The sequence below is a fragment of the Phascolarctos cinereus genome, unplaced genomic scaffold (assembly GCF_003287225.1).
Source record: "Phascolarctos cinereus isolate Bilbo 61053 unplaced genomic scaffold, phaCin_HiC Scaffold_2;HRSCAF=192, whole genome shotgun sequence".
Classification (NCBI taxonomy): domain Eukaryota; kingdom Metazoa; phylum Chordata; class Mammalia; order Diprotodontia; family Phascolarctidae; genus Phascolarctos; species Phascolarctos cinereus.
This window is the reverse complement of record NW_027555625.1, coordinates 220214654-220241013: the sequence shown is the minus strand read 5'-3', so window position 1 is coordinate 220241013 and position 26360 is coordinate 220214654. Positions and strand designations below refer to the sequence as shown.

Below are 26360 nucleotides of genomic sequence, written 5' to 3'. Positions count from 1 at the left end.
CATTACATTGTGAGCTCCTGGAGGGCAGGATCTGGGTTGTTTTTCACTTCTTTTTTTGCATCCCTAGCAGATGCAGATGCTTAATAAATGCTTATTGGTTGGATGATTCTCTGAATATTTGTTTATTTCTTATCATTGGTAAGCTTTTTAATCTGTTTTTATCAACCACTGCTGGTTTTCTTAAGTGGTAACTTTGTAGTAAAGGTGTTCTTTATTCTTTTGTTCCTTTCCCCCAGTCCTTGATCTTTTTTTCTCAGGGCATCATGGTCCAAAGCAGTCTGTGGCCCTCATTCTCTTCTCTAGATCTCTCTGTTGGGTACCTTTTTTCTCCTGGACTGTACTAAATGGTTGTAACAGGTGCTATATCTCTGGGTCCTTCCCTCTATATTTTGTCCATCTTCTTTGAAGTTCTTGGGAGTGGTCTGATTCATGAGCTTCAGCCCACTCTGGGATCAACTTCTTTCTGGACCACTAACAAGGAGTTAACTCCAGAAGATAGTGCCTGAAATTGCAGTGATACAGGACATGGGCCCCAGGCTAGCACAGGGGAAAAGTGGGTGAGATAGAGTGGCTGGTGAGTTAGTCTTAAGTTATTTTTTCCATAAAAATTAACTTTTTCCAGGGTCTTTCCTCTTTTCCTCTTCCTCTCATTGCTAGTTTTGCTGCATTATTGGCTCTGCCTTTTTTTGGTAGTGGGGGAAAGAGCTGTAATCTAGGACACCTTTCATTCTTCCATCTTCCCAGTATTCTATTTTTTGTCTTTACTTATTTGTGTACATGTTGTATCTATCCCCTTCCTAGAATCAATCAATCAATAGACATTTATTAAGTGCCAACTATATGCCAGGCACTGTCCTGAGAAAAAGTGGCAAAAGTAAGTCCCTGCCCTTAAGGAGCTAATGAATGGTAGTTGCTTGAGAACAGGAGCTATTTTATTTTGTCTTCCACCCCTTTTTTTTCCCCCGTTAGGCAGTGGGGTTTAAGTGACTTCCCTAGGGTCACAGAGCTAGTAAGTGTCAAGTGTCTGAGGCTGGATGTGAACTCAGGTCTTCCTGAATCCAGAGCTGATGTTCTATCCACCACACCACCTAGCTTCCCCGATTTTTGTCTTCGTAGCACAGTGCATGGTACATAATAGGCATTTAATAAATGTGTTGAATTGAATCAAGCCTTTCAGATATGTGTGGCAAATGCTATCACATATTAGCTCCTTTTCCTCATTGATATTTTCAACTAATGCAGGTTGCCTGTGGATGATTCATCAGGAAAACAACTGGTGGCTGAGGCCCTTCACTCAGGGAAGAAAAAGGAAGCAATGATGCAGTGCTCCCTGGAAGCTTGTCGGATGCTTGATGCTTTGGGTTTGCTGCGTCAGGAGGCAGGTTAGTAGCTAGACAAGGCAACTGGCAACCTCCTAGAGCCTCTTTCTTATGAGAACAGTGAAGGATGAATATATACTAATCTTTATTATCCCAGTTAGCTTCCCCTTAACTTCCTCCTTCCTTCTGAAAAAGCTGCAGTGTATGCATATAATGGAATATTATGATGCAAGAAGAAAAAAGCATGAAGAATTAATGGGAACATGGGAAGAATCCTATGAATTGACACAGAGTGAATTAAACAGAACCCAAAGAACAATATACACAATGACTACAACAATTCAGATAAAAATATCACTAAAGAAAGCTGTAGTATGAGTAATAAAATCAGTGATGATCCTGAAGAATAGATAATGAAATATCTCTCTTCTCAGCAGAGAAGAGAAGAGCTAATAGGGCAGAATGGTACTGACATTGTCTGATGTATTTTTATTCAGCTATTTTCATTGTTATGGGGGAAAGTTTAATCTAGTGAGGAAGGAGAGTGTTTTCAGAAATAACTGATACTGAAAGAAAAGACAGTAAAGAAAACAAACCTTTTTTAAAAAAAATTTTCTAACTTTTTACTCTTTATCCATTATGCATACTTTAGTATCTCGAAAAAGGAAAGCTAAGAACTGGGAGGAAGAAGATTATTATGACAGTGATGATGATACATTCCTTGATCGAACTGGCTTGGTTGAGAAGAAGCGACTTAACAGGATGAAAAAAGCTGGAAAGATTGATGATAAACCAGAGACCTATGATTCACTGGTAAATGTGGAAACATCTATATTACAGCATTATTTTATTTAAATTTATTATAACACTTTAATGCTTTGAAATAGAAAAGTAAGTAGAGCTTTAATTTTCAAAGGATTAAGAGAAAATAAAATAGCCCTTAGCATGTGCTAACAAAGGAAAATGAAAGGCATTTTGAGGGTGTATTAGCATTAGGTTCCAAAACATACCATTTTTTTTGCTTGTGTAGTGTTATGCTACATATGTTGATAGCCAGCAGTCTCTCAGGCAGTATGCAGAATTTAGACAATATCTAATTTCTGTTCATTGACCTACAGTGAAAAAAAAATGCCACTAACCAATGCTTTTGGACCAAGTGAAATAAAATTTGAAATCTGCCTTGTGCTTTCAATTCTACTCAATTCTGACATCTTCAGCATCTCCCACTCTCTTTTCCTTTCTTTCAGTCTCTAACAGAGGGCTAACCCTTCTCTGTACCGATGGTATAAGCACTTGATTCCATCCCCTTTGGTCTTTTCCAGTAAATTTAATCCTCAAGCATCCTCGCTGTCTTTGGAATCTTCAGCTTCTCCCTGTTAACTGATTATCTCCCTACTCTCTTCAAACATATTTTCTAGCCTTAAAAACCAAAACCAAAAAGGAAAAAAACTTTTATTGAGCCCTACTATTATTGCCTTACATTTTTGTCCTATATCTTTCCTGCCTTTCTCAGCCAAATTCCTTGAAATTTTTTAAAAGTTGTGTAAACTTCATGCCTTTGCATATTAGAGGAACTAACTCACTCCTTAACTCTTTGCCATTGGGCTTTTCACCTCAACTGAAACATTTCTCTTCAAAGGTACCAATGATCTCTTGGTTTCCAAATCTGATCTTTTTTCAGATGTAATGCTTCTTGATCTAACTGTTGGATTTGACACTGTTGGTGACTGTTTAGTAGATATTCTTCTCTCTGGGTTTTTGTGACACTACTCTCTACTGGTTTGCCTGCTGTCTGTCTGACCTCTTCAGTCTTTGCTGATCACTTCCCCTAACTATGAGTGTTTCCACAGTTCTCTCCTGGACACTCTTTTCTTTTCCCTTTATCTTTCTGTCTTGGTATCCTTATCAGTTTCCTTGAGTTTTAACTAGATGAAGATGACTTTCAGATCTACATATATTCCCCCTCCCCCTCCACTTCAATTCTGAATCACCAAATGCCTATTGGATATTTCAGACTGGATGTTCCAGAGACATCTTAAAACTCAATATGCCTAAACCTGAACTCATTATCTTTTCCCCTTAAATCCAGTCCTCTTCCCAAATTACCTATTTCTGTCTAAAACACCATCCTTCTGGTATCTCAGGTACATAATCTTAGCCTTTTCTTCACTCTGTCTCACCCCATATAACTAACCAGTTGCCAAATCTTCACTTGCATCTAACCCTTTCTCTCTACTCACACAGCTGCCACCTTTTTTCAGGCTCTCATCATCTGTCACTAAATTATTTTAGCAGCCTAATAATTGACCTCTCTGACTCAAGTCTCTTACCCACTCCAGCCATGCCATGCATTGCTGCCAATGTAATTTTCTTTAAGTGAAGATCTGTGCTACTTCCTTACTTACCCAACTCCAGTGGCTTCCTATTATCTCTAGAATAAAATAAAAATTCTTATTTAGCTTTTAAAGCTATATAAGCCTGGCCCCAACCTACCTTTCTAGCCTTGTTGGGTATTACTCCCTCTCCTGTTCTCTGAGATCTAGCCAATTTGGCCTTTTCTCTTTTCTTCACTCATGACACTTAATCTTGTGCTTTCTGTGCCTTTGCAGGAATGCACTCCCTCTTTACCTCTGCCTCAAGAGTCCCTCCCTTGCTTTTTCTTTTTTTTAGGCAGTTGGGATTAAGTGCCCAGGGTCACACAGCTAGTAAGTGTCAAGTGTTTGGTTTGAGGCCGGATTTGAACTCAGGTCCTCCTGACTTCAGGGCCGGTGCTCTATCCACTGCCCCACCTAGCTGCCCCTTTCAAGTCTTTCAGAGTTGTTTTTCTTTAAAATGTCATTGTATAAATTGTTCTCCCAGTCCTCCTCCTCACTTCACTCTGCGTGAGTTCGTAGAAGTCCTTCTAGTTTGCTCTGAAACTATCCTTTTTTTCATTTTTTGTTCCATTACATTCACATAACATAACTTGTTCAGCCATTTCCCAGTTGATGGGGACTTCCTTAGTTTCCAGTTCGTTGCCATCATCAGAAGAGCTGGTATAACTATTTTTGTACAGCCAGGTCCTTTCCCCCAGTCTTTGATCTCTTTAGGGGTATAGACCTAGCAGTAGTATAGCTGGATCAAAGGGTATGCACAATTGTTGATTGGTTATTGGTTTGCTAAACTTTTATTTCATTTTACTTTTTTAGATTGGGAAGCTAAATAATGCAGAGAAAGAACTTGCTGAGATTTCAGAGAAGTTGAAAGTCTCAGGCAAAGGTAAGACTCATTCATTATTTCTAGTGACCTGTAAGCTTGTTAATCTGCATACTTCCTCCACTCTCTGGCACAACTTAATAGGCATTCTTCAAATGCGGTGGTCAACTTTCTGGTGATTCTCAAAACTTAGGCAGGTTGGCCTTTCAATGACAGATATATAGTAGTTGTTTATGAAACTTTGGGAGCAAACCAGAAATAGGACTGCTTTATCTTTCTTCTAGTGAAGTGACAGTAGAACACTGATTTTTTCAAAGGTTTTCTTCTTGCTAGGTTAATGTGGAAGCATAGATACAGACACAGAAATCAATGAATCTGACTCATTTATGTGGTCATTCAGCAAGCATTTATTGAGTGCCTATTGTGTGTTTTTATAAACTGAAAGGAGTATCTGTACTCTTGAGCAGCAGACAGTATGGTATAATAGAAAGAGCATGCTGTATCTGGAGTCAAATGACTTGGATTTCAGTTTCAGTTAAAAAAACCACTTGTGTGACCTTGGGAAAATCACCTTCTTAGTTTCCTCCTCCATAAAATTTTTGCATAGTAAGTATTTTGTGGAGCTCACTTTGTATCACGTCTTCTAGATCTTTTCATAATTTCTTGTATTAATCGTATTAGATGGATTTTAGTGGTATCATTATGTATCATAATGTATCCATTACCCAAAAAACTCACAGGTCATTTCCATTTGTTAATGCAAATAAAATATCTATGAATATTTTTGTATAGCTAGATTCTTTACCCCTTTTAACAATATCTTTAAAATATATTTTTATCTGTGAGACTGCCAGGTGAAATGGTATGATCAATTTTATAATTTTTATTGCATTTGACTATGTTGCTCTTGAACGTTTGTACCAGTCTGTGTTCCTACCAACAATGTAATAGATTGTCTGTTTCTCTGTAGCTCTAACATTGAACCTTCTTATTTTTTTGGGGGCTTAAAGTCATGGGCTTGTGGAGGAAGGGGAACAGGGAATGATGAAGGGGAAATTTTTGCCAATTTAATAGGCAGGTGGTATGTCAAGGTGCTCAATAACATTTCAAAATATATTATAAAGCAGTTATAAAAATTTTCTAGTAATAATGAAATAAAAAAGGCAGAGAAACATATCAATACAACTATCAAAAAATTAAACCTGATGCACATAAGAAACTAGTATTTAATAAACTCATAATTAAAAAACAAGGAAATGGAGTCATTTATTCAGTTAAAACTCTTGGAAAAATTGGACAGCTTATATGGCAGAAATAAATTAAGATCTATAACTTGTACTATGTTGTATGATATACTCTTAACTAGATAAATGATATAAGCATTGCCTTGATTTGTACTTTTTGAGAATTTGAGTAGCTTTTCATGTGGTTATTTACTGTGTAAGTTCACATTTCTTCCTTTAAAAGTTGGGTTCAAGTCTTTTGACCACTTCTCCACTGGAGTGCATAATCATTGGGCTAGAGGTATATCATAGAATTATTGAATTAGGATGGAAAGTACCTTAGTGATCTCCTGTCCTAGTCCATACTCCTCACTTTATGGATGAAGAAACTGTATGATTAGCTCAAGGTCACACAGCGCAGACAAAAGTGACAGAATGAGAATCAAACCAGGGTTCTCTAAAGATTCTTTGTTCTTTCTGCTGTACTGGGCTGTCTTAGTTCCCTATCAGTTCTGGGTGTCATACTATATCTGATATATTTGCTGCAACTGTTTTTCCCAGTCTGTTCTTTTTATTCTAGAGATCTTGCTTTTTGTCTTGTTTTTATCTTTGTTTAATCAATCTCCTGAATTTTATCTCTAATAATTTTGTTTTGGACTGGACCTGTAATTTTCCCATGAGGAAACTTCTACCAATACGGGTCAACACCTGCTCTGCACCTTACATTCTTTGAGAATTGCCTGGAACCCTCAGAGTTTAAGTGTCATGCTCAGGATCACACAGCCTGGACATGTCAGAGGCAGGATTGGACCCCCAGGCTTTCTGACTCAGAAGCTGGTTTTCACCATTTGGTTCTCATTTTATTGGATTGCTAAATAAACATTTTTTACTCTTGAAAATTGAATTAAATATATCATTACTTTTTCTTCCAGTTTTGGTTATATAAAATTATTAAAATAAAAAATTTGAATACTTCTATCATTTATCTAGTTAAGAATATATCATTATTTAGTGAGTCATGGATCTTAATTTATCTTTGCTATATAGCTGTCCAATTTTCCTGAGTTTTAATTGAATAATGATTCCATTTCCTTGTGTTTTTAAATCATGAGTTTTTATTTAATACTGGTTTCTTATGTTTATAAGATTTAATTTTTGGGTAGTTCTAGTGATCTGTTTCTCTACCTTTTTTTATTCCATTATTACTAGGAAGTTTTTAATACACTGAAATCTGGTAAGGTCCTGTTCCATTTCTAATGTTCATAATTTCTCTTGATATTTTTGCCTATCTCTGTTTTGGATGTATTTTTTTAATGGTCTTACCTAATTTAAGAATTGTCCTTTTCATGTTACATTAAATCTATAAATTAATTTCAGAAATATTTACATTCTTAATATATTTCTTCTGTCTATCCATGAGCAGGAAATATATCCTTCCAATTTAGTCAATTCTTGAATTCCTGTCCAAATAATTTTTAAGTTACTTTTATATAATTCTCTTATATTTCTTGGTATGTTAATCCCAAAATATTTTGCACATTTTGTTGCTATAAAAGGTATTTTTTTCACATTAATTTTTTTGTTGGTAGTATAGAGAAATGCAGTTATGCTTCATGGAGTTATTTCATACCTGATTTCTTTTGCTATTGCCATTTATTACCTCAAGATTTTCATTTAGTTTCTTGCATTTTCTAGATAGTCATGTCATCTATAAATAGATATTTTAATTTCTCCATTGACAATGCTTTTTAGTGATGGGCATGGAGTCAGGAAGACCTCAGTTTATATCCAGCCTCAGATACTTATGTGTGACTCTGGGCAAGTCACTTAACCTCTGTTTTCTCAACTCTATAATGGGGGTAATAATAGCACCTACTTTGCAGGCTTGTGAAGATCAGGTAAGATAATAATTGTAAAGTGCTAAGCAGATGCCTGGCACATAATAGGTACTTAATAATGCTTATTCTCTTCCTTCCCCCTTTTCAGCCTTTATTGCTAAGCCACCATGTCTAAGACTGTCACAGGATTTTATGACAGGGGACAGTCCTGCTTTCCATTTATTTTTAGTGGGAATACCTCATTTCATTTTTTTCTAGATATCAGTTGGTGATTTCAGTATTTTTTCATCATATTTAGGAAAGATCTTTCTGTTTCAATTTCTTCCTCTGTGAAATGAGGGGATTGGACTGAGGTCCCTTCCAGCTTTAGATCTATGATCCTCAATTTTTCAGTGTTTTTAACATAAATGAATCCTCTTTGTCCTGTTATGTTCTACTTCCCATTATTTTATTTATTTTTGTTGTTGTTTCAATGTACATCAAATGTAAGAGGCAATATGGTGTAGTGGGTAGAGGGCTAGCCCCAGAGTTAGAAAGACCTAGGTTCAAGCCCATCCCTTATATATATATCCTGACCAGGACAGATCACTGAAACCAGATTAATGATGTTGGCCTGTATAATTCCAATAACTCTGTTGTTTCTTTTCCCATCTTCATTACTTCTGTTTCATTAAGTGTTTTAGTCACTTTGAAACAATATTTTAAAAATTATATCTGCGTTCTTCTTCCTTTGTTTATTTGGAAACTACATTTAAATTATACTTTGGATTTTTGACCATTTTTCTTCTCTAATGTATCTTTTATCATTTTTTGAGGGGAGTGTTAGGAGCCTGGCTAGCCTGGCTTTCCTTATTCTCATTGTTATCTTCCAAAACTTCTTTATTAAGTACATTGCATTGGTATTTGGCAGTGCTGCACCTTGGTGCCAGTCATAGTAGAATTTACATTAGTTATGGCCATAATGATTGCTTGAGATCCAGCTCTGTGACCTTAGTATCTTATTATATTACTATTATGACCTTAATATCTTACTATTAAGACCTGTGTCACTACTTTTGGGTACATATTTTCTAAAATATTATCTCTTTTTTTGCCAGCCCTGTCAGAGTCTACACCTCAGGATTCTTTGGATGCATTCATGACAGAAATCAAATCAGGCAGCACATTAGATGGCGTATCCCGAAAAAAGCTTCATTTAAGAACCTTTGAGCTGAGGAAAGAACAGCAGAGACTTAAAGGGCTGATCAAACTCGTGAAACCAACAGAGATGCCAGAGCTTAAAAAGTGAGTGTTAGTAATAGTGTTCAGAGCTTGAAATAGAATTTGAAATAGGCAAAAGTTGATATGTGATACATTTGGAACTGAACTATTTCTATTCTGAGATTAGAGGCTATATATGATATAGTGGAAAGAGTGTGAGATTTGTGTTCTGGAGAATTACTTCAAATGTTATCTCTGACATGTTTTAGCTTTGTGAACATGGCAAGGTATTTCCCTTCTCATCTGTAAAATGGCACAGGATTATTATAGAGAAAGCACTTTGTAAATCTTTTATCTATCTTAAAATGAGATTTTATTTTTTAATCAACAAAAATCCATCTTTTTCTTCTCTGCACTTCATAAACTTTAAAGTACTATTTAAATGTGAATTACTAATCCTTAAGCATCTACTGTGTGCCAGGCAGTGTGTTAGAGACTGGGATACAAAGATAAAATCCAAACAGTCCCTGCCCTTGAGGAGATTGCCTTCTAGTGAAGGAGGCTGCATGTACTTATCTAAGTGTGTACAAACACAGAGAAGATAACTAGGGGGTGAAAGGAAATTGCTTGCAGCTAGTGGGGCCAGGAAAGACCTCACGCAGAAGCTAGCACTCGAGTTAAGTTTTGCTGGAAGGCAAGAGATTTTTTTAAAGAGATAGAGGGGAAGGGAATGGATTCTGGGCTCAGAGTGAACCAGTGCAAAAGCATGGATATGGGAGGGGGAATTTGAAGAAAAGCAAGAAGCCCAGTTAGCTGGGCTAGAATCCATGGAGGGGAGTAATGTTATCAGTCTAGGAAGGTGGGCTGGGGCCATGATTATCAAGACCTTTAAATTCCAAACGGAGAAGTTTATATTTGATTCGAGCAGTAACAGGGATCAACTGTTTGAGTTTGAATCAGGGAGTGACATGGTCAGATTTGTACCTTAGGAAAAGCACTTAGGTGACTATGTGAAAGATGAATTGGAATGGGAAGACTTGAGGCAAGGAAGAGAGACCAGCGAAGACGCCTGGGCAGCAGGGCCGGCCAGACCAGGTTGAGGTGCCTGAAGTAGGGTGGTGGCTGAGTCAATTTGGCACCTCATTGGATCTGTGGGGTAGATGAGAGTGAGGTAGCTAGAGTAGACTGGAAGAGGAAGTCACATAATCTCAAGTTGAAAACAATGATAGGTAGTTATGTCTCGGTCTAGGATCTCTGAAGGGTCTTCCAGACATTGTTATGACAAGCTGGAAAGCAGCAATTAGTAAGAGCTAAATTCTTTTTTTTTTTTTTTACTAATTCAGCCTATCAATAGCAGGGGGAGCTGAGTGTGTTTCCATTCCTCTCCTCAGTGCTGAGCTTTTGACATGTCAGGGCTATTAAACCATGGCATTACGTTTATGTTTTAGAAGGGAATTTCAGATTTACAACAAAGTAATAGCACATTTCTTCACATTGGCAGTTAAAAATTGGTTTCTTAGTAATATCCTTAGACAGGATTTTTTGAGTAATCACTGCCGTGTGGGGTTGTCCTTTGCTGCCAAATACAAAACCACTCAGACAGGTATTCTACTTGTACAACACTCTTTACTGGGCTCTCATGAGGAAAGCTCTTAAAGTGCCATATTAATGTAAGTTGTTAGCTTTTTGTTACTCTTGGATTACTTTCATTTTCCCTTACACTGTAGAGCTGTTACAGTTTTCTGTCTCTGGGATAGCTGTCTTCTCAGCTGCTACAGATAACAACTTCAGGATAGCTTCAGGCCTCATTTTCCTCACCTGTAAAAGGTGGGGGGGAGTCGGTCGTAATGGCTGCTAAGATCACTTCCAGACCTGTGTCTGTGAGCCTGTGATGTGCTCAGGGCCTGTGTTGCTCTGCTGGCTGCTTTTGCTCTTTGTTTCTCCTTACCTCTTGTTTTCTCTCCTTTTTCTTTCCTGTCTCTTCTTATATTTACCTTATTTTTCTGTTGTGTGTATCTTTCTCCTTTTCCTTCCAGGGTTTAGGTTTTGCTAGCCAAGGTAAATGTTCCTTTCCTCCTGATTAGCAGATTTCTGGTCCTGTTTAGTATAGTCTTGGAGTTTGGATCTGATTCTGTTCTTGCTTCCTACTTAGGTCTCTCTCCCATTCTCCCCAATCATGATTCTGTTTGAGGCAGCTGAGTCTAGTTGGCTTCAGGGTGAATGGGACTGTAGTTTATGTAGAATAAGGAGTGTTGCTCAGATCATTGCCATCACTTTGATCCCTTCAGAAGTCAATGGGAATAAAAGGATTGTTAGCATAAGGTTACAGCTCCTGCCTCTGCATGGGTAATTCCTGCATATTTCCCCCTCTTACTTGTCCGACTTATGTCATAGGGTCATAGTTTGGTGAAAGCAAGGTTGAGAGAAAGGCTAAAAAGTGTTGTGGAAAGAGGACTGGACCTGGTTCTGACTCTTCCCAGCTGTGTGACTTCTCTTGCAGAGCCTGCATTTTTTAATCTTTAAAAAAACCACTAATAATGCTTATGCTACCCACCTCACAGGATCATTGTGAGGAGAAATTTTTCAAACCTTAAAGTATTAGTAATTGCTACTGGGAGTAGGGGTGGGGATATTATAATTGCTGCTCCTCTCTTAGGAATCTCCAGGCCAGAGGATAGGTGTCTTCCTGCTCTTAATTACTTTGACTGCTTCTGTGAAAACCAGTGATGTAGAGTGATGTTAATTGTAATTCTTTCAAGTGGAATACATTTTTATTGCTATGTAATCAAATCTCCAGTAGTGCCACTTTTTGCATTATAAAGGTTTTCGAGTTATATGTCATAGCAGTACATAGGCATTTGTTGCAGTGGTTACAATCAGTAATGTTTCTTTCTTAATAGGACTGAAAACCAGGCTGAAAATTTGGAAAACAAGCCTAAAAAGCTAACATTGCCTCTTTTTGGTGCCATGAAAGGAGGAAGCAAATTTAAATTAAAAACTGGAACAGTAGGGGTAAGTTATGGAAGAAAATGTAAACTTTTGGTCCTCGAATCATTCCTGTGCTGCTTTCCATTCACCGTGTTGATAGATAAATCCTTTCATAATGTTAAGAGTGATTGTTTATGGAGCTGCAGTGCCTTTGGTGAAGTTACCTCTGTTATAGGATTTGGCACTGAAAGAGAATCCTTCAGTCCAACCCCTTCATTTTTCAAATGAAAAAACCAAGATCCAGAGACTTGCCCACACAGTCACTATAGAGCTAGTATTTGAACCCTGTACTCTGGGATTCCCATTGCACTGTGCTGCCTGTCCACCTGATTCTCATTTAAGCCAGCCAGAGACTCCTCTTTATTAGCTCGTCCTGGGGAGATCAGGCCTTGGTGAATTGATTGATGCTAACCAGATTGACAAGTAAGTAGATGGCAGTTTGCTAATTTGTGATGGGAGATATACTTTATCCTCTGAATGAGGAGAGATTGTATGCAGTGGGTATTTCCTTCCTGGTAGGTACAAAACCAAATGATGAGTAACACAATTGATCGATAAATGGATGTTTGTTACCACTTTATAAATTTTCTTTGGCAAGTACAGCAGAAACAAACCTCTATTTAGGTTAGACTGTCGCCAAGTAGCAATGATGCCAGGTTCGTGGCCATGTAGACTGAACAGCATATGACATAGGGTGATTTACTTGAGGTGGAGGGGGGAAAGAGCTTTTTCTTTTTTGGCAAAAAAGAGTAGTTATTTATTTAAAGAGCTGAAGTTAGTCATAGCATTTTAGAGCTTAAAGGGAATTTACAAATTTTTTAGCCCAACTTGTACGTTTTATGTAGATGGGGAAATGCACTGGCCCTCTTCCCCAGAGCCAACTGTTGGGGTAGAGCTAAGGTGAGGCTCAGTACCTGACTAATGATGAAGCACATGATCTTGCCCTCCTCATTCAGCACATCCTGAAATGTGGCCGCATTGAATGCTGTAATTTAAAATGTGTTGCTTTCTTTCAAAGAAGATTTTTAAAGAAAACAAAAACTTAAGGTGCAAATCTTGTTTCCTTTGTCACTTATGCTCAGCTGGACCTGTTATTCAGATTCTCAGTGTTACTCAGAGACCTCAGATTGAATGATTCTCTATAACTTATGTATCTTGTCTTCTTGAGTTAAAAGTCCTTCTGTAGAGTTCATGTATAGCTTCAGAGGGGATACCTTCTCTGAGGCTCCAGTGTCCTAGGCCAACTTAGTATCACAAGACCTTGCAAGTAGTTTTCTTCATATATCATTTTTCTTCTCATTTAATCTCTGATTAATTGGCTCTCTTTTGCTTGTTCTTGTTTTTTTTAATAGCACAGAGTTCTTTTAGCTAATCTCCTGGAACCAGTTTCCCTATTCTTATAGGCTGCTCTGAGCATTTTATCATTAATATTCTTTTGCCCTCAGATATTAATTCTAGACTCACTAAAGTCATGAAAGGTTGAAGTTTCACATGGAAACCATCCTTCCAACAGACTTCTTTAGAGATTATCAGCTTTGTAATGTGATTTCCTGTCCCTCTTCTTTAGCCAACCCTTTTAGAGAAATTTGGTTTTTCTTTTAGTTATGTAAGTTTACCTATTTATTCTTTTTCCTCCATCCTAGAAGTTGCCCCCTAAGCGTCCAGCACTCCCTCCAAGTTTAATAAGAATGAAGGATGAGCCTGAAGAAGAGGAAGAGGAGGAAGAAGAAGAAGAACAAAAAGAGGAAATAGGATCCATGGATCATGGGCCTCTTAAAATGGAAATGCAGTCAGAAGAAGCAGTGCAAGAAAGTTCTCCAATTCCAGATCTTTCAAATCAGAACAAGCTGATGGACACCAGACTTGGTAACTTTTTTCATTTCTTCTGTTCTCATGAAAGAATTTTTCCTAATGTTACAGGCTCATGGATTTACAAAAAGAAATCTGATTCTTAATTCTGTGTTGGCTTTTTGTGCGTGTGCTAGAGCAATGGTTCTCAAACTTTTGGGTTTCAGGATCCTTTTATATGCTTAAAAATTATCAAGGACTCCCTCCCAAAGAGTTTTTATTTATGTAGGTTATAGCTACCAATATTTAATATTTGTTGTTCAGTCATTTTTCAGTCATGTCCGACTTTTGTGACCCCATTTAGGGTTTTCTTGACAGAGATACTGGAGTAGTTTGCCATTTCCTTCTCTAGCTCATTTTACAGATGAGGAGACTGAGGCAAACAGGGTTAAATGACTTGTTCAGGGTTACACAGCTAGTAGGTGTCTGCAGCCATATTTGAACTCAGGTAGATGAGCCTTCCTGACTCCAGGCCCAGCAGTCTATCTACTGCACCACTGAGCTGCTCAATATTTAACCTATTAGCTACCTAAAGTCCAAGCCTTGCTGATTCCAGCCCAACACCAGGTAAGCTGTCAGATCCTGAAGCCCAGGTGGTAGAGCAGGCAACACCAACACCTGGACCTCCGAGTGCCTCAGTGAGGGTAGAAGAACAGGTGGAAACCAGCTCAGAAAACCACCAGGTGCCTCAGCACTCTACCACAAAAGAATCACCCAGTGCATTAGCAGAAACAAGGGAGAGAGCACTGCAAGGGGCCCCAGGCAGATAAACACCCTGCAGCATACATCTAAAAGGAGCTGAAGAAAGCTAAAAGAAAGGAAAAGCAGGCAACCTAGAATTTCCTGAAAGTTCCAGCCTTGCTGATTCCAGCCCAACACGAGGTAAGCTGCCAGAACTCTACAGCCTCCAATTGCCAACATAAGAGGTCCCAGCACGCAAAGCCAGTGACCAAGACCTAGGCTCCCAACACAGGAAGCTTGGGTCAGTGCCCTCTGTTCCGCAGCAGGAGAGCTCAGTCTCTTTAAAGGCCAGGAATAAAGAAACACCATGAGTAAAAAGCAACGTACCATAAATTCATATTATGAAAGGGTGAAGATCAAGACAGAAATTCTGAAGAGGACAACATTGTCAACAAACCCACATCTGCAACATCAGAAGGGAATATGAACTGGTCTGAAGCCCAAAAAGCCTTCTTAGAAGAGCTCAAGGATTTTAAAAGTCTAATGACAGAGGTAGAAGAATCCTTAAACTATACAATTGGCCAATTGAAAAAAAAAATACACTGAAGAAAACAAGTCCCTAAAAAACACAATTGGCAGACTGGAAAAAAAGTACACTGAAGAAAACAAATCCCTTAAAAATACAATTGGCCAATTGAAGAAGGAAGTACAGAAACTAACAGAAGAAAAACTAAAACAGAAAGAAGAAAACAATCTGTTAAAAACTAGAATTGGACAAATGGAAACTAATGACTCTATGAGAGAGCAAGAATCGGTCAAACAGAAAAAATGAAAAAGTGGATGAAAACTTAAAATACCTCATCAGTAAAACAACTGACCTGGAAAATCAGTCCAGGAAAGACAGTTTAAAAATCATTGGACTACCTGAAGATCATGATGAAAAGAAGAGCCTGGACAGTATCTTTGAGGAAATGCTAAAGGAAAACTGCCCTGAAGTCCTAGAACCAGAAGGTAAAATAACCAGAGAAAGAATACACTGCTTACCACCTGAAAGAGATCCCAAATTGACAACACCAAGGAATATAATAGCAAAATTCCAAAATTACCGGATGAAAGAGAAGGTGCTGCAAGCAGCCAGAAAGAAACAATTTAAATATCATGGAACCACAGTCAGGATTACACAGGACCTTGCAGCTTCTACATTAAAAGAACGCAGGGTGTGGAACATGATATTCTGTAAGGCAAAGGAGCTTGGATTGCAGCCAAGGATCAACTACCCTGCAAAAATGAGCATGATTCTTCAAGGGAGGAGATGGATATTCAACGAAATAGGAGACTTCCAAAACTTCCTCAATAAAAAGACCAGAGCTCAACAAAAAATTTGATCTTCAAGTACAAGATTCAAGAAAGATGTAAAAAGATAAATGGGACAGAAAGATACAAAATGTTGTTAATAAGGGCAGACTGTTTACATCCCTACAAGGGAAGATGACACTTGCAACTCTTGAGAACTGTGTTGTTATTACACCATGTTAAAGGAGTATTCATAAAGGGGGTGGATATTAGTTGACTTTGAAGTAATGATAAAAAAAAAATCTAATCAAGTGGGTTAAATGGGTCCAAGTAAGTGGATTAGTCTGATCTTAGAAAATGTACTGAGAAAGGAGGAGGCAGACAAGGGTAAATTGCATTACAGGAAAAGACAGAAAATCGTATTACAGCAGAGGGAAAGAAGGGAGGGGGGTGAGCATTGTTTGAACCTTGCTCTCATCAGATTTGGCTCTAGAAGGGAATAATAATAATAATAATCACTTAGGTATAGAAATCTAACTTGCACTATGGGCAGTAGGGGGGAAAAGGGGAAAGAAAAGGGAGGTGGGGATGGAAGGGAGGGAAGAAGCTGTGGGGGCAAAGGGGAAGAGGGAGGAGGGGGATAATAGAAGGGAGGAGAGACTGAAGGAGGTGGTGGTCAAAAGCAAAGTACTGGTGAGGGGGGTAAGGAAGAGAGGAGAAAGAAAAGCATAAACGGGGGAAAAAAGGATGGAGAAAAAGACACAGTAATCATAACTGTGAAAGTTGAATCACTATCTTTTTTTTTCTCTTCTGTTGAGTTTTGTTTCCTCTTTCTGATGGTTCCTCCTGTTGGTTTTAATTTTTAATTACAACTTCACTAATGTGAAAATATGTTTAATAGGAATATAAATGTATAGCCTATATCACATTGTGCACCGTCTTGGGGAGGGTGGTGGGGATGAGGAGGGAGAAAAATTTTAAACTCAAAAGCATATGGAAATGATTGTTATAAATCAAAATAAATTAATAAAATATATAAAATTAAAATTTTTTTTAAAAAAATAACATATTAGAAATTTAAATGTCTTAGTATTATGAGAAAGAGTTTTGGCCTCATATCCTTGGGGATCCCTGGATCACACTTTGAGAACCTGGGCTAATGCTCTAGTTAGGAAAGTAGTTCCTCTACCATGGTACTTTCTTTTAATTCTGTTTACAATTCAGCCTCAGCGTGAACTTGGGGTGGACCTTTCAGCTTCTTCTAGTGTCATGTGTACTCGTGAGCACTTAGGGGCTGGGGGGCCTGTTTTTGTTTGTTTGTTTCAGTTGGGCTGGAAAGGGCACTGATCTAGCTCAATAGCAAGAGGAATACTCTACTGCCTTGCCTCTCTAAACTTGTGTGTGCAAAACTGTGGCCCACTGACCAGGCACAGATGAGAGGAGACAGGAACTCCAGGAATGAGGTGTGCAGTACCAGAAGTTGTAGCCCTGTAGTCATCCTGTTCCTGCTGCTTGGTTTCTGTAGGGCCAGTGAACAGGAAGAGTTCTTTGTTAAGGTGTAGCCTGGGTGCTAGCAGTTATTTCTTTTCTAGGGGCAATTCAGGAGAATCTGCCCACTGAGAGAGAAGCATTTCCCTCCAGGCCACAGAATGCCCAACCTTTTGATAATTTATAGTCTTGTCTCTGGTAATTATTTCTCTCTTTTTCCCAGTTATGGACACAAATCTCATTCTTTTTTTTTTTAATTTTAATTTTTAATTTTTTTATTTTTAGGCAATTGGGGTTAAGTGAATTGCCCAGGGTCATGCAGCTAGTAAGTATCAAGTGTTTGGTCTGAGGCCGGATTTGAACACAAGTCTCATTCTTAAGAGATCAGATTTAGGGTTGATATGACTGTTCTCAGCTGTTTAGAGGCTTTTAGGTGGAAGAGAGATTAGATTCGTTTTCCTCCTTGCTCCAGAGGTCAGGACTAAGAACAGTGGATAGAAGTTGCAGAAAAACAAATTTAGGCTTGATGTCAGCAGAACTTCCAGAAGCGGAATGGGTTGTCTCACGAGGCGGTGGCTTTCCTTTTATTCTGGAAGTCTTCAAGCAAAGGCTGGCTGACCGCCTTCTTGTTGAGTGTGTTGTTGAGGAGATTGTTCGGATATGGGTTGGACTCGGTGGCCTCTGAGGTCTGATTTTTGATGCTGATATAATTTGGTTTTCTTCTTTTTTTTTGATCAAAGTAACTGTTTATCTATTTTATTGATTTTTTTTCATAAAACCAGCTCTTAGTTTTATTTATTAGTTCAATAGTTTTCTTAATTTCAATTTTATTCTCTCCTTTGGTTTTTAGAATTTCTGATTTGGTATTTAATTGGGGATTTTCAGTCTGTTCTTTTCCTAGCCTTTTTAGTTGAATGCCCAATTCATTGACCTCTCCTTTCTCTGTTTTATTCACGTAAGCATTTAGAGATATAAAACTTCACCTAAGGAAAAAGCAGTGACTTTTTTTTTTTAATTTTTAAATTTTTAAATTTTTTATTTTTAGGCAATTGGGGTTAAGTGACTTGCCCAGGGTCACACAGCTAGTAAATGTTAAGTGTTTGGTCTGAGGCTGGATTTGAACTCGGGTCCTCCTGACTTCAGGGCCAGTGCTCTATCCACTGCGCCACCTAGCTGCCCCCCAAGCATTGACTTTCTTGAGTTCTCCCCCAAACCCCTCCAAATATCTGTAAAAAATGGTTCTAAACAAAACTTCCCATAAGGACTACTTTCACTGCATCCCCTAAGTTTTGGTATGTTGTCTCATTATTGTCATTCTCTTGGATGAAGTTTGATCTATTATTTAAAATTGAAAGGTGATAGTTCTGCATTAAGCAAAATCCAAATGTCAGTGGTTGAAGCTGCTGGCACTAAAGATGGTGTTAGATGCTGGAATTGTTCTCATCCTGGAGCATCTCCCCATCCTCCAGTGTACTGCCTGACTATGTGCGTTGGTGTTGCTTTTTGCAGAAACAGGGTCGTCTTTGACTCAGCCCAGCCAGGAAAGACTGAATAAAGGATGCCCAGAGGACGAGGGAGTGGCCCTGATACAAGGGGAGTCCTCAGGTGAGCAACTGATAGCCTCAACCTTGACACTGAGCATTGACCACAAGACAGCAGACGAGATGACAGGGTGGTGGCAGTGGCATCTGCCAGGACCTAGGACTTACTTGTAAAGATGCCGCTGAAGGATTTTGGTCATCCCCCTTGCCTGCCCTTCTGTCTTCCTCTTGAAATGCCTAGTACCTTCATACTAACCAGAGTCACACAAGTTACAAGTCCTAGGATAAGTCTTGTCCCAGGGGAGATTTTAGAACTCACAAGAAAGTCTGGCTAGAAGGATGAGCCACCAGAATTGAGTCAGGAGACCAGGTGTAAGTTTCTGGCTCTGCCTGTCTCCAGCTCTAATTTTACTACTTTGACCCTGAGTTTCTCATCACTGTAAAGAAAGGCATAATAATCCTTTACCTACATTGTGGGGGAGGAAAGTACTTTGTAAACCTCAAGGTGTTATAGTAGTGTAATTTCTTATGATGAAACAAAAAAAGATTAATAGTAGTGAACTAATTTTACCTCTTAAGTGTTAAATTATGGAATGGCAAATCCATACTCTAGGATTCTATTATGACTAGTTTTGCATATTACTATCCCAGTGGTATGAATTATACTTAACTATTTTACATGATCATGAAATATCTATGGATTAGAAATATATGAGTTTTTTGAAAGGAGAAATTCTCTTCCATATTTTATTTTTACTGAATTGGAATTAACTTGTAAAAATAGTACCAAGAGCCTTCCCTAGATAAGTTGTTACATTTCACTCAACTCAGGATTTTTACTTCCCTCCTGCGTTACTGATTCTAACTGCAGGGTTTTGAAGGTATATTGTTTTAAAGCAGATTATGACTTTGGTGGAGCAAAAATTAGTGTGTTTAATTCTGGCTCATTGGAGTGATGGAGCTTTGTTTTTTCACCAGAGTCAAAGAATAGCTGCAAGCAGAGCAAGGAAGCACTGAAGAAATCTTCTGGTCCAAGCAGAGTAAGTCCTTTATGTCGTCTTTGCTGGTTGGGTGTTGGCACTTTGTCTGGGCTGCTTTCCATTCCTGCAGCTGTGGCTGCTGCCCCCTTCAGCTCTCATCCTCATCTTTTATTGAGGCACCAGTAGTAGCCATCTATTACAGTGACTGTGTGTCCCATACTTCTGTTCTCCCTCTCCCCTTTCCAAGCTGTTCATCACACAACTACTAGAATCATCCATATACAGTTCTGATTATGTCACTGAATGCTTTCACATCTTTCAGTGGCTTCCCATTCCCTAAAGGCCCAAGTCTGTACTCCTTAGCCTGAAACACCACAGACTTGCTCCAAACTACCTTTTCAGTCATCTCTCTCACTACTCTCTCTCTCTTTCCAACAAACTAGACTACGAACTACTGAAAATCCATGCCACATTTTTCTCTTTCCATGCTTTTGTCTACACCATATCTGGAATGCCTCCCCTCCTCTCTCTGGCTACTGAAACCTACCTGTTCTTCAAGTCCAGTTCAAATATCCCTCCCTCCCAGAAACTTTCATCACTGTGTTTGTATATTCTGTTTTGTATTTTTGGAATTCATATACATGTCTTTTTTGCACTTGTGTCTCCCCTGCTGTACATATTGAAGGCATTTAATTGGTGTTTTTGAAAATGCTATGCACCTTGTTATTGTCACTGTTAATGATTTAATGTGTAAAGAAGTGAACTTAGGAGTCAGAAAACCTAGGTCTGGTTCTTACCTCCATCAACTCTGTTACGTTAAGGAAATCAGTCAGCCTCCTTAAGGCTGTTTTCTCCTTTGTAAAATGAGGAAAGAAATATATAATTGCTATTCCTGCTTCAAAAGGTTATTATGAGGATCAAGCATTTCTAAATTCTTGGTGCTGTTGACCCAGCAGTACCACTACTTTGTATCCAAAGAAATAAAAGAAAAAGGAAAAGGACCTGTATGTACAAAAATTTGTAGCAGCACTTTTTGTGGTGGCAAAGAATTGGAAATTGAGGAGTGCCTTTTAATTGAGGAATGGCTAAACAAGTTGTGGTATATGATTGTGATGGGATACTATTATGCTAGAAGAAATGATATGGGGGGATGATGTCAGAAAAATCTGTAAAGACTTTTATGAACTGATGCAGAGTGAACTAAACAGAACCAGGAAAACATTGTACATAGTAACAGCAATGTTATAATGATCAACTGTGAAAGACTTAGTTACTCTGATCAATACAATGGTCCATGACAGTTCTGAAGGAGTCATAATGAAAAATGCTGTCCATGTCCAGAAAGTAAACTGATGAACTCTGAATGAAGGTTAAAGCAAAATTTTTTCACTTTCTTTATTTATTTAATTTGTGGGGCATAGCTAATATGAAAATATGTTTTGCATGACTTTACATGTATAATTGATGTCATATTGCCTCTGCCTTCTCAAAAGCTGGGGAAAGGGCTGGAGGGAGAAGATTTTGAACTCAAAGTTTTAAAAACTGAATGTTAAAAAAAAGTAAAATTACTTTTAAAAATTCTTGATACTGCCATTATTATTAGTAGTATAAACGGTTGTATGGTAACTATGTGGCTTAATGGATAGAAAGCTAAACCTTGAAATCAAGAAGACCTAGGTTCAGATCTGGCTTGTGACTGGCTTTGTGACCTTGGACAAATAATTTAACCTTTCAGTGCCCCAGGCAACTTTCTCTCTCTTTAAAAAAACAATTGTTTCAATTTTATTAACGTACAAACCAATATTAAACATAAAATAATTTAACATACTTAGGTATTTATGACATAAATAATCGTAATATCAATATCAACATTATACTGAATTATGATAAAACAATATAATTGATATGATAATTTTAATATGAAAGTAAAATAAATAATCACTGTAAATAAATATTAATGTGTCAGGTGGGCTTATTTTTTGGTCTAGTTTCTCAAAGCATGGTGTCTTTGACATTGCTATTTATAATTCTTTTTCAACTAATCTTTTTTTTCCCCTTTAATTCTGCCACTCTCACTACCTCCCCCTGAACAATTTTTTTTTTTAAGGAAAAAATAAATTCCTCAATACCTATATGCTTAGTTTGGCAAAACAAATTTCTACCTTGGGCATGTCCAGAAATGTATCTCTCTTTCTTCATTTTAAGTTCTCTTCTCTTACAGGAAGTTATCTTCATTCTTTTGGACTCTTTACTCTTTTGGTTTATCATTCCATTGATCAGAGTTTTAAGTTTTTCAAAGTTGTTTTTCTCTACAATGTTATTATCATTTTATGGATTGTTCTCCTAGTTCTGATCACTGCAGTTTGCCTCAAATCATGAGAGCTCTTCCTAGTATCCATTTAAACTGTCCATCTCTCTCATTTCTTATAACATTTAATATTCCATTATGTTCATATGCCACAATTTGTTTAGACATTCCTCAATAGGAAGACACTCTCTTAAGTTTCTAATTTTTGGCTACCACGAAAAAAAACTGTCATGAATATGTTTGCATGTATATGTTCTTTTTCTCTTTCTTTCAGTTCTTTGGAGCATAGGCCTAGTAGTGGTATAGCTGGGGCAAAGGGCATACACAATTTGGTAACTTATTGGGCAATTTCAAATTTCTTTCCAGAATGTCTGGACCAACTCACAGCTCCTCCTCCAAGTATTTGTTTTCCTATAGTTACGCAACATTTGTTATTTTTCTGTTTTGCCACCTTTGCAAGTCTGATGAATGTGAGATAGAATCTCAAAGTTGCTTTGATTTGCATTTATCCTGTCATTAATAATGTAGAGAATTTTTTCATATGGCCCTTAGTAACTTGGGTTTTTTTTTCCTTTGAAAATTACTTGTTCATGTCTTTTGACCATTTAGCTCTTGGGACTTTTATGTTTCTGGCTCTTAGTCTTGTAAGTTTCAGTTAGTTTCTTATGTATCTGAGATTGTGAGTCCTTTTTCAGACAGTTATCTGAGATTGTAAGTTGCGAAGCACTTATCTCCGTGTTGGCAGAGGGAGTTTCTTCACTAGGAATTTCCTGTACCAATGAAGTCATAAATGTGCTCTTCACAATCATAGTAAATTAAGGTATTAACTACCTAACTTATTCCTAATTATATTTTCAGTTTGAGAAGCCGGTGATCTGTATGATAATCAGAATAGGATAGTCACTCACTTGAGGTGGGGAGAGTAGGGACAGTCAATCCCCCTTTTACTGACAGCAAGGGATCTATCTTGAATCACTATTTTTTCTAAATTACTAAAAATCAGTGACTCAATTTATGGGACATAAAAGAACAAGCAAAGATATAGCCCCTAGAGGTTCTTTATCTTTGTCAGTGTTATCAAGCACTCTGAGTCTGGGATTGATTAGCCCATTTTTTTCTTGCAGATACCACAAATGCTTTCCTCAAAGTATCCAGAAGATGATCCAGACTACTGTGTATGGGTACCACCTGAAGGTGGGTACCAGTTTCCTTTCCTATCTTTACTCTCTTTCCACTGTCTTCTCCTTTTTTGGCAGACTGCTGAACACTTTCTCTTGCTTTCTGACTTTGGAAAGTAAATGTTTTCTTTGTTTTGAAACAGGCCAGAGCGGTGATGGCAGGACCCATCTTAATGAAAAATATGGCTATTGATTTCTTCAAGCTCCCAAATCCTTCCTCTTATTTGTTACTACCCAAGAGGGGACATTGTGGCACGTGCATTACCCAGTGCAGCTTGTCATCATTTCAAGTTGAATGGCTAAGAATGAGGCATTTGGTTGACCTTTTGTAAAAAATTGGATGGCTTGATCTCTTCACCCAGATTCTTGACTTTTTGGACTGATGGCCTTTGATCTTTGTCTCCTTTTGGAAATGATTTATGTGCTTGGTATTCATGCATCAAAGTGGAAGTTTGTGTACCTATGTAAGATAAGAACTGTATATTTCCAGGCCAAGTAAAACAGGAAAAAATATGTTTTCATTAAAAACGAGATAAAAAATATTTCTCTGGTTACTGTGTAGTTAGATTTCTGGACTTGAAGTCAGGGCCACTTTTTGACACTTAATAGGTATATGATCAAGGGCAGGTCATTTAAGAGCTCTGAACCTTTGTTCCCACCTCTATAAAGTGAAGATAACAATACCTACCTCACAGGGTTGTTATGAAGAATGAATGAGATACTGTTTGTTAAAAGGCTTTACATATTTTGAAGCTCTACATGAATTCAGTTTTCACTGTTGTCGTGTTTGAGAATTTCCCTTAGTCAGAAGGTAGTTTCATTTTTAGGGCTTAAGTCACAGGGGGAGATTGAGGGATGTATTGCCTTCAGTGCTGCTTTGGCTGGAAGATCTCTGGCACATAAGGGAGAGGTCATCCTCTCTGTAGGATTTATGAGAGAACATGGACAAGGATGGATAACATAGGATGAAGATTGGATGGGTTGTGACCCTCATCATTGCATAGTGTTCCCGTCATCAAGGTCATAGATCCATTGAAGTAAAAGTGCAAACAAGAATCAACCAAGCTGAAACAAGACAGGAATGAAGTGCCCAACTTGAGCATAGGCGCTTTGTGACCAGTGTTTCAAGCCTTTCCTTTTTTAATTTCTATTTAGGAGTTAGGAACCAAGTTCCTGAGAATTATTAAGGTTGTCAGAAGTCTCACTTCAGGGTACATAATAATGGAACTAACCAACTTTGTGCTTCTATCTTGTTTGTTCTCTCCCTACCTTTTTCATTACTTCAGGGAGTCTTTGGCTGGCAGCTGCCATGTTCCTAGGGTTTCTTCCCAACATTCTCTAGATGTTGGACCAGTGTTACCTCCTCTGTAGGCTGCCTATTAATTGTCCCTAAGGAGAAGAGATGTCTGGTTTTCTTGGTGCCTGATAGCAACAGAAAGAAGTGAAAGGAGCCATTGGTATTGCTAAGGGCAGCTGCACCTAGATTTTGGACTAAGTGCCCCATTTTATCCAGAGACAAAATGTTTTCCTTGTATATGATTGTATTTGTGCCATTTTAGTGGGCTGTTTGGAAGACATTGCTAAAAAGCAATGTTTTCCGAACTGTATCTGGAAACCCAAGTGTGTCCCATACAGTGTGACTAGGGAGTCCATGAAAAATGGCAGTATTAGAGATATTTCCTTTCAAATTTCATATTAAATATGAAATTATGTGTAAGAACATATGTCTGTGGTAATTTTCAGTATGGAAAGAGGCTTAATTTCCCTATTTTGTTAAAAAAAATTTCCCCTTGTACTAGGTCCAAAGACTTATCTTTAAATCCTGATATTCTGTCTGTGACTCTAAACCTTAGTTTCCTTCTCTGTAAGATGAGGATAATACTTTTTTTCCTTTGACTTGTTGTGAGGCTTAAATGAGAATTATGCAAAACACTTTGCAAACTTTCAAGTTCTGTATAAATGTCATTATTTTGTGACCTTGGCCATGGTACATCATCTATCCACCTCTGTTTCCTCATCTATAAAATGGAGATATTTGCACTACCTAGTTTACAAGGTTGGTGTGAGGAAAGTACTTTGAAGGATCCTAAAGTGCTAGTAAATATGGGCCGTTACCATTTGTTTCGTTGGGCACATAAGAGTTTGGTCTGGGTCCAGATGGCCAGTGGGGAGGAGAGGAATGAATTCATATTTCTCTCTAAGGTTGTTGTTACTACTATCCTGAGAGGAATGGTCCAGCAGTTATCCCTCCCAGTAAATCCAAACCCTCTCAACACAGCCGTGGAACATTATTGGTAGTTTGCTTCCCTCATTGGCCATAATGGGACTTAACATCTTGAGATGAAGTGAACCTATTTCTGCCTTGTCCAGTCTTCTGCCCAGTCATAGTCCTATAGAACTGTAGAGAACCCACACAACAGGGTAAAAGATTCTGACACCTTAACCCACCTTTGCCATTTCTAACAAATCTAGGAGCAGAGATGGAGGAAAGGTATTGGGTACTGGAGGAGCTAGCTGATTAAAGTGAGCCATCTCTTTCTCCTGTTAAGTGTGAAGAGAGCCAGCTTGCTGCCTTGAACCCACTTGGGAATCTGCTTCTCTTCTATTTCCCCTTTTTGGAGGGAGAAATTTCTCTTTTTTCCATGGCTTCCAAACAGCTAGACATTGCAGTGATGACCCTTTGCTGCTCCCTTGTGGTCTTTCCTGTAATAGCAGAGCAAGACCATCCCTACAACATGAAAAGATGCTATCTCTGGGATAGGATGTAATAACTGGTAAACTACCATGGCCAAATCTGTGAGCCCTTCTGCCAGATCCATTGCAGTTAAAGGCTGGAACCCAAACATGCAAAGGAACATATTTGACATTTGGCCCAGCTACCTACTCTGACTGCTGGGGAAATTACATAAAACCTCTATGGATAACATAATATCAAATAATGACCTCTCCAGGACCTGGAAGCTTCTTGATTATGATGTTGCCACTCCTAAATAATAAGATTTATTGCTTACCAGATTCTCTGTTCAGGATGTTTAAAAATGTTTTCGTTCATTTTCTGAGCAGATCTAGCCCATCTGTAGTTGAGTGTCTGACATAAACATAGTCTAAGATGGGCACCGAGCTGTCTGTATAATGAAAACCTAGAAATCTCCTTCCCCCAAAGAAGACCTGGCACAGAAGGGGCCATTTTGATTGTAAAAACCTGTTAGCATGAGGAACTAGCTTAACCTAGGTACAGCTCTGTTTTGGAGGTATCTTGGACTCCTTTGCTCTCCTTTAT

At 38.1% G+C, this 26360-nt stretch overlaps 1 protein-coding gene across 2 annotated transcripts in view; it reads left to right on the top strand.

Annotated features, from left to right (window-relative positions):
• SLC4A1AP (solute carrier family 4 member 1 adaptor protein) overlaps positions 1 to 26360 on the top strand; it is a 45153-nt gene that overhangs the window by 5636 nt on the left and 13157 nt on the right. The window contains exons 5-14 of one of the 2 annotated variants that reach the window (XM_020983785.2): positions 1243 to 1382; positions 1972 to 2132; positions 4508 to 4577; positions 8673 to 8859; positions 11676 to 11787; positions 13407 to 13629; positions 18583 to 18678; positions 19593 to 19654; positions 23027 to 23096; positions 23224 to 23622. In XM_020983785.2, coding sequence (XP_020839444.1) covers positions 1243 to 1382; positions 1972 to 2132; positions 4508 to 4577; positions 8673 to 8859; positions 11676 to 11787; positions 13407 to 13629; positions 18583 to 18678; positions 19593 to 19654; positions 23027 to 23096; positions 23224 to 23273 — 1171 coding nt within the window. In that variant the 3' untranslated portion in view covers positions 23274 to 23622. Of the gene's footprint in view, positions 1 to 1242; positions 1383 to 1971; positions 2133 to 4507; positions 4578 to 8672; positions 8860 to 11675; positions 11788 to 13406; positions 13630 to 18582; positions 18679 to 19592; positions 19655 to 23026; positions 23097 to 23223; positions 23623 to 26360 lie in introns of those variants that run through there. The other variant, XM_020983786.2, reaches the window with a different exon arrangement.